Here is a 14544-nt window from a genome sequence, read left to right on the forward strand (position 1 = left end):
AGGTGATGATGGCTTTTCGACTGAACCTTAATCTACCTTTGATTGGGTGGAGTGCACCATTAAGATAGGGGATTCCTGATGATTTATTCCCCAACAGCAGTGTCCGTAAAAAACATCTGTCAGCACTCCATTCCAAATGACCAGCCTGTGAGACCAGGGAGAGACCAGCCACCCTTTGAGGGAAGCTCATTCCTGCTCTTTGATGCAGTGTCATTCTTTATGTCACTATCCAGAGCTCATGGTCATAGCTGGTGCCTTCTGCTGGTCAATAGAAAGAATGGAGCACTTCAGCATCGTCGGGCTAACACATGAATTATACTCCTGCGTTAGATCTGCGTCATAACTTACACCATAACCGGAAAACCATTTATTAGTGTCACGCCGCAACCTTCTACGTAACCTGATGTGCATCTCCGTGTCAGGTCAACACATACAACAATGACTTAAATGGTGTACGAGTTTCCAGTTACTACGTAAGTTAGGACATAAATTTCCTGCAAGTATAAATCAAGCTTAAATCAAGCATTAACATCAAGACTTAACACCCTTGTGAGATGTCCTCTTACACTTTGAGCTGCAATCCTATATTTGTTGACGCTGTTACCTACTGTCACAATATATGCTATATGATTTAGCAGCAAGATGATTTCAGCTGTTTTAGCCTGCTTACACTTGCTGCAAGCTGTTTTACAACCCACCTCCATCACAGGTCTACCTTTCTGGCTTAATCAGTGTCATATCTGTTATCACTGATGCCTCCTCTGTAATGTGATTTATTTAACATATTTTTGGTAATATAGTGGCCTTGACTTAGCTTAAAAGCATTATGGAATAAACAAACGAACAAACAAAACAACAACAAAATGACAGCAAAGACAACAATAACCTCAAGATAACAAAGAAAACAATACCTCTCTTAGGTACACAAAAAAAATTAGAGACCAGGGGTCCGTTCTTCGTGCCTCGCTAAGTAAGTTAGCTGGATTTGATTGTTGACGATTTCGCGTGATCTTGGATCGTTCGGTTCTCCGAAGCTCATCCGGGACTTGCTGTCATAGCAACAGATCCGTAAGCGTAAACCTGCTTGGGAGCAGGCTTACTTTATGTAAACAGGATTAGATCGCGCCACTCAGGTATGTCCGCTTCATTTATACTGAAAAGCAACAGCGATATTTCTCCACTGTTTTTCCATAAATAAATATTATCAGTGTAACTAAAGATAATGCAGTATTTGATTCTTTTATTGATTTCATACAGGTACATACAGGTCATTTCCTAAAAAAAGGGAAATGTACTATTAATCATTCTATTTCATGTATTTGATTATTTCAGATATAATTCATATTTTAGAGTAGTAATAGTAAATTACTTCGTGTAATCAAGATGAGAGACCATGGCTATAAAAGCGAAGGTGGATTTGGGAAGTCTGTCGCAGCCATGTCCTGTCCGTTTGTACGCGAGCAACCCATTGCGGAAGGTGCAAGATTGATAAGGAGAGTTTTCAGAATTCAGCGTATATTGCGGGATAGACAGGATCCTTTAGCTCAGCGCGACAGTGTGCTCATAGAGAGATATCGATTTTCCCGTGAGGGTATTATTTACTTAACCAACTTGTTGGATCCCTATGTTAAGAGTTCCACTCACCGTAGTCGGGCGTTAACAACTGCACAAACTGTGTGCATTTCCTTGCGTTTCTTTGCGAGTGGCACGTTTCTGTACGCTGTTGGAGACGCAGAGAACATTCGCAAAAGTGCAGTCTGCCGTTCCATTTGCAAAGTATACCTGGCACTCAAGTATTTCCTGGGTGTGTTTGTGGTTTTTCCAAGCCACTTAAGACCACAGGTTGTCAAACAGGGCTTTTTTTCTATTGCAGGTACATTAAATTCGATAATGAATGTGATGCAATCATGACCTATGTCTGTAACTATAGCTCGATTGTCCGCAGGCTTCCCTAATGTGATTGGTACCATAGACTGCACACACATTGCGATCAAGGCCCCCCCAGGCCCCAATGAAGGGGATTTTGTCAATCGAAAGGGGGTTCACAGTATAAATGTGCAGGTGAGTAATACTAATATTTTAGATGGTAATATATAATGAAAAGGAGTGTGTTCACATATAATGAAATCTCTTAGATGGTGTGTGACTCTATGTGCCATATCACAAATGTGGAAGCTAAATGGCCCGGATCAGTGCATGACTCCAGAATTTTCAGAGAGTCAGGGTTATGCACATTATTTGTGGTGGTAAGAAAAAGAGACTTATTTTGATATTTCATACTTATTTTGGGCCTAACATAACAGCATTTCTCCATTACACAGGGGCCTACGATGGGATTCTCCTTGGAGACAGGGGTTATGCATGCAGGCAGTACTTCATGACACCGTTCCCTGACCCCAACCCTGGGCCACGAACCCGCTACAATGCAGCTCTAGCCAGGACAAGGGCACGCATTGAAATGACCTTTGGGCAAATAAAGGGAAGATTTCATTGTCTGAAAAGTCTGAGGGTTGCACCTGACAGGGCATGTGACATTATTGTTGCATGTGCCATACTGCACAACATTGCCACCATCAGAAAGGAGAGGACTCCTGTGGTGGAGGTGCAGCCTGATGATGACCTCCAGCCAGTGCACTTGGACCAACCTAGTGGCTGCACGGGACAGAATTGTGCAACACAATTTCGAATATTAAAAACATGACAAAACATATTTTTCATTGAAATTTATTTGAGCATCTTTTTCTGTCTCATCAAAAAAAAGCCAGTCATCATTTGCCAGGAAAAAAAAATCATATATACTGTATCACGCAAGGTCATCAATAGTGCTCTGTATGAAAGTGTATTTTTACTTACTCTGAAGTTCCTTTTGAAGCAACTCGATTTCGAGTTGAACTTTTTGCCTCATTAGAGCTTGAAGTTCGATTTCACCTAGAAGCTTTTGTTTCTTTAGCTCAGTATACTCCATTTTTTGCTGGAGACTTCTCTTATAGAGCAAACGAATGTCACCCTGTTTCAATTGTAGAGACAACATTTAACGGTCAATACATGTCATATAGGAAGTAAAATTAATTACAAGACTGCCCACCTCTGTATCAGGCCTCTCTGCCAGCCTCTTTGTCTGCAAATCATACTGCAGTCAGAAACACAGAAGTACACAAGTAGATACAAATTCAGGCCAAATTATGCATGCACTTACAGGGACTTCCTCCAAACCACAGTCATCTGACAGGGTTGCTTCACTGTCCTGTGCAATGGAAACAAAATGGTGTTACAAAGGGATGTGGTACAGCCTATTGGTCTAAATAATTAAAAAAAAATTACATATATATATATATATATATATATATATATATATATATATATATATATATATATATATATATATATATATATATCCCAACTTACTGTGCATGCTTCAGTCACCCTTGCATGGGAACAGGTAGAAGTGATGGAGTGTTATGTAAAACTACACACAAAAAACCCACAATGTCAATAAATGTCACAGTACAAAAAGCATTTTAATTAAGGCAACAACCAAATATTTTACATTGTACAAATAGAATTATGAGCTCATTTACCAGTTATGAAGATGCTGCTGCTACTGCACCCCAGCTGCTGGTCTAAGGAAGAGCTGCCCCCAGGGATGCCCTCAACAATGGGTCTGGTGGCATTCAACCCTAGGGCCAGCTCCTCTGCCGGGTGTGACGAGGGGTGCAGGACCACCACCTGTCTTTATTTGCTCTGCCCTTTTCTTGGTTCCTGTTATAAACAAACAAACAGATTATTTCAGGGTCTCTTTTCAAGAGACTAAAAGCAATATAAGTGATAAATATTACCATTCTGTAGAATATTCTTATATTTCACTTTTACTTGTTCCCATGTTCTAGTGGGTCCTGTTGTGGCTCTAATGTGAAAGAGGATATAATGTAATATAATATAATATGATATAATGTAATATAATATAATAAATTACTTACGAGTTTAATTTGTCAGCAACTTTCTGCCAGCCCTCTCTCCTTGCTTTTGCAGCCTTTGCAGTGTTCCCTTGCATTTTAATTAAACTCTGAAACTCCTGAAATCCCTCAATCAAGAGTTCTTGCTCTGCTGCCGAAAAATACTGAGCGCGCTCCTTCGACATTTTCGCCGACCAATCAAAGGGTTGCCGACCAATGTTTCTACTATCGATGCGTAGCCCCTTTTAAGCCACCCAGTGATCTCGCATTACTTCATCCAGCTGTACTAATCGTCAACAACAGGTGTGTTCGGAGAACCGGGAATAGCGAGCTCAAAGTTGGCGCGATGATTTGATCTTGGATGTGTCATTTGATCTTGGATGTGGTAAGCGAGGTACGAAGAACGGACCCCAGAAGGACAGGTTTAAAAAGAGAAGCAAAAAGAGTTGCTTCAGTGTCTACAGTTTTCTTTGTTTTGTTTTTATTTTGTGTTTTCAAAATGAATGGAAAAAGAAAATATAGTATGCTGCTAGATTCATGCTACAGATAAAAATACTGATCCTAAATGCAGATGGCAATTATATAAAACAAGAATAAAAAAATAAACAAAAAAACAAAAATGAGCTCTGTGTCAGCCTGGCATTCAGACTCTATGTCAGCATCATACGTTGTCAAATGTGCATCTGGTTGCAAATATCTAAACAGCCACCAACCACAAAAGGAGCCATTTTTAGATATTTTTCAAGCTACGGTGCCATAATCAATTACCAGAGATATGAATGGTTGTCACGCACAGTCAAATTGCTGGTGACACATTGACAGCATAGCTAGCAGTACCAACAGCAATTTTATTACATCCCTACTCCTCCCAATTACTCATTTTAAGCAACGACCCACTCCCGGTAATCACAAGGTAGTTAGAAGGTACACTGTTATTTAAACTCAACATGATCATATCAGTCCGTGCTTATCTGTGTTTGACACCATCCATCTTACCTAAATCCAACAGATTCTTACTGTGTTCTTTAAATATTAAGTGAATCTGACATTAAGGCAACGGAACAGTGTGTTGTTACATTTGATACCTCAACATTTCTACATATTATTCAGTTTAATGTGTCAAAACAGTGTTATGTCAGTAACTTTTGGCAGGCTGTAATAAAGTAATAAATCATACTTTCTGTCAAGGCGGTGTAGCTGACAGTTCAATTTATCACTGCACATGGTTCAACAATAAGACAAGGTCTTCTTGTGAGATACACATCTCTTTCGTATGGATGCTATTTAGCAATGATAGGTGGGTGCCTTGTTGATCTGGCCTGTGCAGCTGCAAATAAAGAAGGCTGGTAAATAAAAGATATGCATGGGTGCAATGTAGGAATCCAAATCGTAACTAAATCTTTTCTTTATATTTTATAAAGTTTGTACTGAAACAAATAAGAAATCAGTTGCATGCAATAAAGTTTTATTTGCACAACATTAGTTTTCTAACTTATATGTACTGTGACGGAGTTACACTGTCCTGAGCCGCAGACAGCTGACCTGAGTGCACACACACACCACCACCATTAGATTCTACACTTGTCGCCCTGGGTTACCATGGCTGTGCGTCTTTTAGACGCACCTTTCCTTGTCATTAAACACCATCCCGCCCTGCCTCAAAACCTCCACCATCATCCCCATCGCCAAGAAGACAGCTGTGGTCAGCCCAAATGACTACAGGCCTGTTGCACTTACGCCTGTAGTGATGAAGTGCTTTGAGAGACTGGTCTGTCAGCACATCAGGGCCAGTCTGCCTCCCACTTTGGACCCCCACCAATTTGCCTACAGGACTAATCGATCCACCGAGAACGCTATCACCATAGCGCTCCACACTGCGCTGAGTCACCTGGAGCACAGAGGAAGCTATGTGAGAATGCTCTTTCTGGACTTCAGCTCAGCATTCAATCATATCATCCCGGAGATCCTGGTCCAGAAACTGTCTCACCTGGGACTCTCCACCCCCATCTGCCTCTGGATCAAGGACTTCCTGACAAACAGACCACAGTCTGTCAGACTCGGCCCCCACCTGTCCAGCACCATCACACTCAGCACCGGGTCTCCACAAGGATGTGTTCTGAGTCCCCTCCTGTTTACGCTCTACACATCCGACTGCTCCCCTACCCATCTCTCAAACACCATCATAAAGTTTATGGACGACACCACTGTGGTTGGACTCATCTCAAGGGGGATGAGTCGGACTACAGAGATGAGGTCAACAGACTGACTGAGTGGTGTTCAGTTAACAACCTCCAACTGAACACCACGAAAACTAAAGAACTCATCTTGGACTTCAGGAAGGGCAGAGCAGACCCGCCCCACTTTACATTCACGGGAACCGTGTGGAGAGGGTACACTCCATGAGGTTTCTGGGCGTGCAGATCTCTGATGATCTCTCCTGGACTGCAAATACCACTGCGGTGGTAAAAAAGGCCCAGCAGCGTCTCCACTTTCTGAGAGTGCTCAGGAGGAACAACCTGGAGGAGAGGCTGCTGGTGACATTCTACAGAGCCACCATAGAGAGCATCCTAACGTACAGCATAACAACATGGTATGCAGGGTGCTCAGCTGCAGACAGGAAAGTACTGCAGAGGGTCATCAACACAGCCCAGAAGATCACTGGCTGCTCTCTGCCCAGCCTGGAGGTCATTGCAAACTCTCGGTACCTCAGCAGAGCTGGCAATATCATCAAGGACCATTCTCACCCCAGCAATCAACTGTTTGAACTATTACCGTCAGGCCGACGGTACAGGTCACATAAAACCAGGACAAACAGATTCAGGGATAGCTTCTTTCCCAGAGCTATCACCGTTGTAAATAAGCACAAAAACAGTTGAACCTGCTTAGCCATACCATACTGTCACTGTCATTATATTATGCTGCTATTCATACTGTCATACTGTCATTATATTAATGCTGCTATCCTGTAAATATCATACTTACTTTTGTTTGAGTACTTACGTTTGTTTTATTGTACCTTTTATATTTTACATTTATATTTATTATTGCATTTTGCACCAAGGGAGTGGCACTCCAATTTCGTTGTACCCTGTACAATGACAATAAAGGCTATTCTATTCTATTCTATTCTATTCTATTCTATTCTATTCTATTCTATTTAGTCCGGACAGATAAACAGAAAGGGATGAGACCTATATCTTGAGCACCACAGAGGGTGGCCAACATATTTTTTCCACTTCCACATAGACTCGCCGTGATCGCCGATTATACGAGTAGTTGGGCAAGCCGATGGTATGGGGTTCTGGGGTTCAAATAGTGGGTTCACGCGCGCTTGGAAAGGTCACGTGAACTGCATTATTTTTGTTTGTTTTTTTGTTATTGTAAAATAATGTAGGCTGCCTGAAAGTGGCCATAAATGTATATAAACACCCAGCTCGCCCCTACGGGCGGTTTATCCTTCAAGCTCGGGTCCTCTACCAGAGGCCTGGGAGCTTGAGGGTCCTGCGCAGTATCTTAGCTGTTCCCAGGACTGCGCTCTTCTGGACAGAGATCTTCGATGTTGTTCCTGGGATCTGCTGGAGCCACTCGCCTAGCTTGGGAGTCACCGCACCTAGTGCTCCGATTACCACTGGACCACCGTTACCTTCACCCTCCACATCCTCTCGAGCTCTTCTCTGAGCCCTTGGTATTTCTCCAGCTTCTCGTGTTCCTTCTTTCTGATGTTGCTGTCATTCGGAACCGCTACGTCTATCACTATGGCTGTCTTCTTCAGTTTGTCTACCACCACTATGTCCGGTTGATTAGCCACCACCATTTTGTCCATCCGTATCTGGAAGTCCCACAGGATCTTAGCTCGGTCATTCTCCACCACCCTTGAGGGCGTCTCCCATTTTGACCTCGCAACTTCCAGGCCATACTCTGCACAGATGTTTCTGTATACTATGCCGGCCACTTGGTTATAGCGTTCCATGTATGCCCTGCCTGCTAGCATCTTGCACCCTGCTGTTATGTGCTGGATTGTCTCAGGGGCATCTTTACACAGCCTGCACCTGGGGTCCTACCTGGTGTGATAGACCGCAGCCTCTATGGATCTTGTGCTCAGAGCTTGTTCTTCTGCTGCCATGATTAGTGCCTCTGTGCTGTCTTTCAGTCCAGCTTTGTTCAGCCACTGGTGGGATTTCTGGATATCAGCCACCTCCTCTATCTGCCAGTAGTACATACCGTGCAGGGGCCTGTCCTTCCATGATGCTTCCTCGTCTTCCTCGTCTTTCTTGGGTTTCTGCTGCCTGAGGTATTCACTGAGCACTCGGTCAGTTGGGGCCATCTTCCCAATGTATTAGTGGATGTTAGTTGTCTCATCCTGAACTGTGGTGCTGACACTCACCAGTCCCCGGCCTCCTTCCTTCCGCTTAGCATACAGCCTCAGGGTGCTGGACTTGGGGTGAAATCCTCCATGCATGGTAAGGAGCTTTCTTGTCTTGATGTCAGTGGCTTCTATCTCCTCCTTTGGCCAACTTATTATACCAGCAGGGTACCTGATCACGGGCAGGGCGTAGGTGTTGATAGCCCGGATCTTGTTCTTACCGTTCAGCTGACTCCTCAGGACTTGTCTGACCCTCTGCAGGTACTTGGTGGTTGCAGCTTTCCTAGCGGCCTCTTCATGGTTCCCATTCGCCTGTGGGATCCCGAGGTACTTGTAACTGTCCTCTATGTCTGCAATGTTGCCTTCTGGTAGTTTGATCCCCTCAGTTCTGACTACCTTCCCTCTCTTTGTTACCATCCGACTACACTTCTCCAGTCCGAATGACATCCCGATGTCATTGCTGTATATCCTGGTAGTGTGGATCAGTGAATCGATGTCTCATTCACTCTTGGCATACAGCTTGATGTCATCCATGTACAGGAGGTGGCTGACAACTGCTCCGTTCCGTAGTCGGTATCCGTAGCCGGTATCCGTTGTCTTGTTAATGATCTCACTGAGGGGGTTCAGGCCTATGCAGAACAGCAGAGGGGATAGAGCATCTCCTTGGTAGATCCCGCACTTGATGGTGACTTGTGCTATGGGCTTGAAGTTGGCCTCTAGTATTGTACGCCACATCCCCATTGAGTTCCTGATGAAGGCTCTTAGGGTCCTGTTGATCTTGTACAATTCCAGGAATTCCAGTATCCAGGTGTGGGGCATTGAGTCATAGGCCTTCTTGTAATCAATCGAGGCATAGCACAGGTTGGTCAGCCTGGTCTTGCAGTCTCAGCTGACTGTTCTGTCTACCAGTAGCTGGTGTTTTGCGCCTCTGGTATTCTTGCCAATCCCTTTCTGTGCCCCACTCATGTATTGACCCATGTGCCTGTTCATCTTAGCCAATATGATGCCTGACAGGAGCTTCCATGTAGTACTGAGGCAGGTAATTGGTCGGTAGTTGGATGGGACCGGTCCCTTCTTGGGGTCCTTGGGGATCAGGACCGTCCGACCTTCGGTTAGCCATTCTGGGTGTCTCTCGTTAACTAGCAGCTGGTTCATTTGTGCTGCCAGACGCTCGTGGAGTGCAGTCAGCTAATTCAGCCAATATGCATGAACCATGTCGGGGCATGGTGCTGTCCAATTCTTCACACCAGAGACCCTTGCTTGGATGTCTGCCACCGTGATGGTTACTGGACCCTCTTCAGGGAGGTTGCTATGGTCTGCCCTCAGATCCACTAGCCACTGAGCATTGCCGTTATGGGTTGCGTCCTTCTCCTGTATGGTCTTCCAGTATTGCGCCATCTCCAGCCTTGGTGGTGCCGTTCTCATATTGTTCCCTTGCCACTGAGAGTACACCTTGGCTGGTTCTGTGGAGAACAGCTGGTTTATTCTCCTGCCTTCTATCCCTCTGGTGTACCTCCTCAAGCGGCTGGCCAAGGCTGTGAGTCTTTGCTTGGCAGTTTCCAAGGCCTCAGGTATGGACAGCTTGCTGTATTTGTTATGCACCTTCTTTGTCACACCTCTCTGCAACTCCAGTAGTTGGCTAACCTCCCTCCGTGCTACTTTGATCTTGCCCTCTAGCCTCCTTCTCCATAGAGGGTACTGCTCCTTGTGGCTGTTCAACTTATAGCCAAGCATCTCACTGATCACTGCTGCCGTAGTATAGATCAGCTTGTTAGTTTCGGTAATGGTGGCGGTAGGTATCGTCCGTAGTGCTGCATTCACATCATCTAGTAGATCTTCTGAGGGTACTTCACATAGTTTTGGTAACTGGCTACGGGGAATCCAGGTTTCAAGCTTTGCCGTGATTATATCTTTCAGGTCAATTCCTCTCACAGTCAACGATCCTTCTTCAATCGCACTTGGGGCTTGGTACCCAATCTCGGGTGGGGGTGATGATATCACCCCCCTGACCTGGCGTCCTGGCTCCCCCTTGCCGTAGCATTTATGTTGCACCTCGTCAATCTCTAGCTGTGAGAGCAGTGCCTTCTTCCAAATGTTGGAACACTGAGCTACTAGTTGTTTCGCCGTTAGTGTGGATGCTGGGTATCGAAGATTCCATAGGTCCCTCATCCTATTCATGTAACCCACATGTGTCAAACTCAAGGCCCGCGGGCTACATCCGGCCTGGCATACATTTATATCTGGCCCGCGAGATCATTTTATATAGATTTTTTATTACTGTTATGCATGGCCTGGCGATATGAGGTGCTAATAACACACAAACAACACATCCCATAATGCAGCGCTGCAGCCTCCTTGCCGAACGCTAGGCTACCTGGGAACATTCCCGCATCAATCAAGTCAAACTTCTGTTATTGCAAAGCTAGCCCCTCACAATGGCAAAGAGAAAAGTTGATTCTGAAAACAGAGCCTTTCAGCACCGGTGGGAGACCGAATTTGTTTACAGACATTGCTGGTAAACAGTTTACCAGCCGTTTACATTGCTGGTAAACTGGTAAATCACAAAGTGAAGCTGTTGGGAAAGTAAATTTTATTGTAGCAGAGGAGATCTGCTACATGCAGCACTCTGAAGAGCTGCATGATGAAGGTGTGCAACCGCTTGTGTCCAGACAAAACGTAGATTTTGGCAAATGTGAGCCTGAGCAGAAATACGATTGCTGATCGGGTTTGTGAGATGGCTACTGATTTAAGAACACAGTTGTGTGAAAGAAGCAAAGACTTTATTGCATACTCTCTTGCTGTGGATGAAAGTACAGACATGATGGACATTGCACGGCTGGCCATCTGGTGGAAATATTGGACATTAAATCGATGCACGGAACAACGATAGGAAAAGACATTTTTGAAAACATATGTCAAAGTGTAACCGACATGAAACTGCCCTGGGACAAACTTGTTGGACTTAAAACAGATGGAGCGCCGGTGTTGTGCGGTGAAAAAAGTGGACTAGTCGGCAGGATGCGAGTAAAGATGTGCAGGAGGAGAAATGTACCGGTGAGTTAACAGCATATATCACTCACTGATCATACACCAGGAAACGCTGTGTGGTAAAGTCCTAAAAATTGAGCATGTTATGATCACTGTAACGCAAACCGTAAATTTTATCTGAGCTAAAGATTTAAATCACCGTCAATTTCAGTCTTTTATGGGGGAAATTGATTCACAGTTTGCCGACATTCCTTATCATACAGAGGTCCGTTGGCTGAGTTGGGGAAAAGTTCTCAATAGAGTTTTTGAGCTCAGCAAGGAAATCTGTCAGTTAATGGACATGGCATGTATGATGCGGTGAAGGCATTTCAAGTGAAGCTGTCACAAATGCACCAGTGCAACTTGCCTCACTTTCCCTGTTGCCGAGTAATGTTGAACCAAGTTGGCGCACTTTGCTAATAAACTGAGTGCACTGAGTGCGCTTTGGTGACTTTGAAGCACAAAAAGAGAATTTCGAACTGCTTCGCAACCCATTTACGTGGAAACTGCACCTGTGCAAATTCAGATGGAGCTGCACTGTAATGGGACACTCAAGGCAAAGTCCGACACTGAATGGCCCGCACAGTTTATTAGTTCCATTCCTGAAGCAATGCTACAGCTCCATCTACATGCGGCTTGAACCTTTCATTTATTTTTTCTGGGGTTTTGGCAACATGTTCATATTTCTAACTTGCATAATTTTGACAGCATATATTTTTATGAAGAGCAAAATATTTAAAGTTAAAGTTTATTTTTTTTTTTTAAGTTTATTTTATTGTTTAAGTGTGTTCAAAAAATGTTTATCTTGTTTGGCCCGCGACCTAAAGTGTGCCTTGAGTTTTGGCCCCCTGTGCAATTGAATTTGACATCCCTGATGTAACCCCTTCCGCCAGGGTTAATTGCATAGTAGCATTGCAACAACGCCAACATCTGTCTTAGCTAATTATAGGCCAATCTCCAACCTTCCTTTCTTTTCAAAAATCATTGAAAGGGTAGTTGTCAAACAGCTAACAGATCATCTGCAGAGGAATGGCTTATTTGAAGAGTTTCAGTCAGGTTTCAGAGCTCATCACAGCACAGAAACAGCTTTAGTGAAGTTTACTGTCATGGCTCGTAGGATGAGCTGTGTGGAATTATTTAAGGACCCAAAATGCAGTCACTTCAGATATGAGGATGCTTTATTAATGGAGGTGGAACAAATATACAAGGCGAAAAACAGAACTGAGTAACCTAAACTGGGAAAACTAAAGAGCAAACCTGAAATGATAACAGAACGGGGAGAGGGACAGAGAGACGCAGACAGATGCAGGGAAACCACTCAGGACGACGGAGGAGATGACCGCAGATGACGGAAGGAGATAACGCTGACCAGAAAACACCATATAACGCAGACGAACCAGCAACAGGCAGGAGAACACACAGGGCTTAAATACACACAGCAGTAATCAAGGGATGGCAGACAGGAGGGGAACACACCTGGGAGAAATCACAGCTGACGAGGCAGGGGAAACGTAAACAGAACACACTCACATAAGACAAGGACCATCAGAATAAAACAGGAAACAGACACAGAGGACCAGACAAGACACTGAGCTTGACAGGCAGACTCACGAGCAGACACAGTGACACCATGGACAGACAGAAGGAACATAGGCAGGCATAAAACAAAACACTAACACATAGCAAACCTAAACAAAAGACATAACAGAATAAACAAGAACATAGAATAATATAAAGAAACACAAAACACTGAGTCCTCAGACTCAGGACCATGACAGTACCCCCCCCCTCAAGGACTGGGTCCAGACAGCCCAACAGAAACACAAAAACGTCCAAAAAACAGAAAACAACCCGACCAGGGTGGGCGATGGGGGTCCAGGAAGGAGGGACCGAAGCTGAAAACAAAACCACAAACAAAAAACTGGAGCATGGGAAGCAGATCACAAACAGTTTGAGAGGCTGACCCGGAGGATGGCAACCCAGGAGTCCATAACAGGGCAGTTCAGGGGGCCAACCAGGAGGCCAGTAGCAAAGAAGTTCAAAACAGTTCGGTTCAGGAGGCCGACCATGCGAAAAGCAGCGGTAGCGGCACCGGTGGAACAAATCCGGGGAGCGGCCATGCTGAAGGCAGTGGCGGCGGTGACAGAACAGGTCCGGAGGCCGGCCACGCGGAAGGCTATGGCGGCGACGACCTCGTTCAGGCCTTTCAGGCCTGGAAAGTGGCTGGCAAATGCGAGGTGGTTCAGGCCGAACTGGACCGGACTGTGGTGTAGAGGCGGCAGAGGCTGGACCAGGCGAGGCAGAGGCTGCTGCAGAGCCTGGACCAGGTGAGGCAGAGGCTGGACCAGGCAAAGCTGAAGCTGATCCTAAGGCTGCTGCAGGGGAGGATGAGGATGATGAGGCTGCTGCAGGCGAGGATGATGCTGTAGGCGACGGCGTGGTAACCGCAGGACCAGGTGCGGCTGAAGCTGCTGCTGAAACCGCAGGAAGAGGAAGCTGAGGCTGGAACAGGCGGCAGCGTGGCGGCTGTGGAACCAGGCAGCAGCGTGGCAGCTGCGGGTGGTGGTGCTGCAGACAACAGTGTGAAAGCCGCAGGTGATGGAGCCGGTAGTGGCTCTGCAGGCAGCGGAGTTGTAGCAGTTGCTGGAAGCACTGCAGGCGAAGGCATAGAAACCGTAGGTGATGGAGCCGCAGGTGACGGTGATGGCTGGATGGATCCTCGGGCCCCCCAGAGAAGGCTGCGGGGGACGGTGATGACTGGACAGGCTCCTCGGACCCCCCCAGCAAAGGCAGACTGCTGAACGGGCCCCTCGGACCCTCCAGCAGAGGCAGACTCAGGGCCAGCAAGCATAGAGACCTCTGGCAGCTACAGAACAGAACCAGCAGGCACGTGGGCCTCTGGCAAACACAGAGCAGAACCAGCATGTGCGCGGGCCTCTGGCAGGGACAAAACAGAACCAGCAGGCACGGGGGCCTCTGGCACACGCAGAGCAGAACCAGCAGGCACGGGGACCTCTGGCAAACACAGAGCAAAACCAGCAGGTACGGGGGCCTCTGGCAGAGACACCGGTAACTGAAGCTGCACAGGGCACTGGCTTTGCCCAGGCAGCGCTGGCACGGTGCAATTCTTAGGAGGCTGCTCAACCTTCAGGGGTCCAGAGTCTGCTGGGGACTGAGACCCAGTCTCTGGTGAGGCCCTGG

At 45.9% G+C, this 14544-nt stretch overlaps 1 protein-coding gene across 1 annotated transcript; it reads left to right on the top strand.

Moving 5' to 3' along the window:
- The first annotated feature begins 1437 nt into the window (after positions 1-1437).
- On the top strand, positions 1438-2701 carry LOC120432999 (putative nuclease HARBI1). The gene is made up of 4 exons (XM_039598440.1): positions 1438-1873; positions 1946-2061; positions 2136-2241; positions 2316-2701. Exons 1-4 carry the CDS (start codon positions 1438-1440, stop codon positions 2699-2701), a joined length of 1044 nt encoding a protein of 347 aa, XP_039454374.1.
- Positions 2702-14544: the final 11843 nt, after the last annotated feature.

Source organism: Oreochromis aureus, linkage group 15, assembly GCF_013358895.1.
Source record: "Oreochromis aureus strain Israel breed Guangdong linkage group 15, ZZ_aureus, whole genome shotgun sequence".
Taxonomy (NCBI): Eukaryota; Metazoa; Chordata; class Actinopteri; order Cichliformes; family Cichlidae; genus Oreochromis; species Oreochromis aureus.

What these genes read in the sequence shown, in the direction of transcription:
- LOC120432999 (XM_039598440.1), top strand. Translation starts at nt 1,438, where the DNA reads ATGTCCTGTCCGTTTGTACGCGAGCAACCCATTGCGGAAGGTGCAAGA. An exon ending in GGGCTTTTTTTCTATTGCAG is followed by an intron (nt 1,874 to 1,945) that starts GTACATTAAATT and finishes GATTGTCCGCAG; the next exon opens with GCTTCCCTAATGTGATTGGT. An exon ending in TTCACAGTATAAATGTGCAG is followed by an intron (nt 2,062 to 2,135) that starts GTGAGTAATACT and finishes GAAATCTCTTAG; the next exon opens with ATGGTGTGTGACTCTATGTG.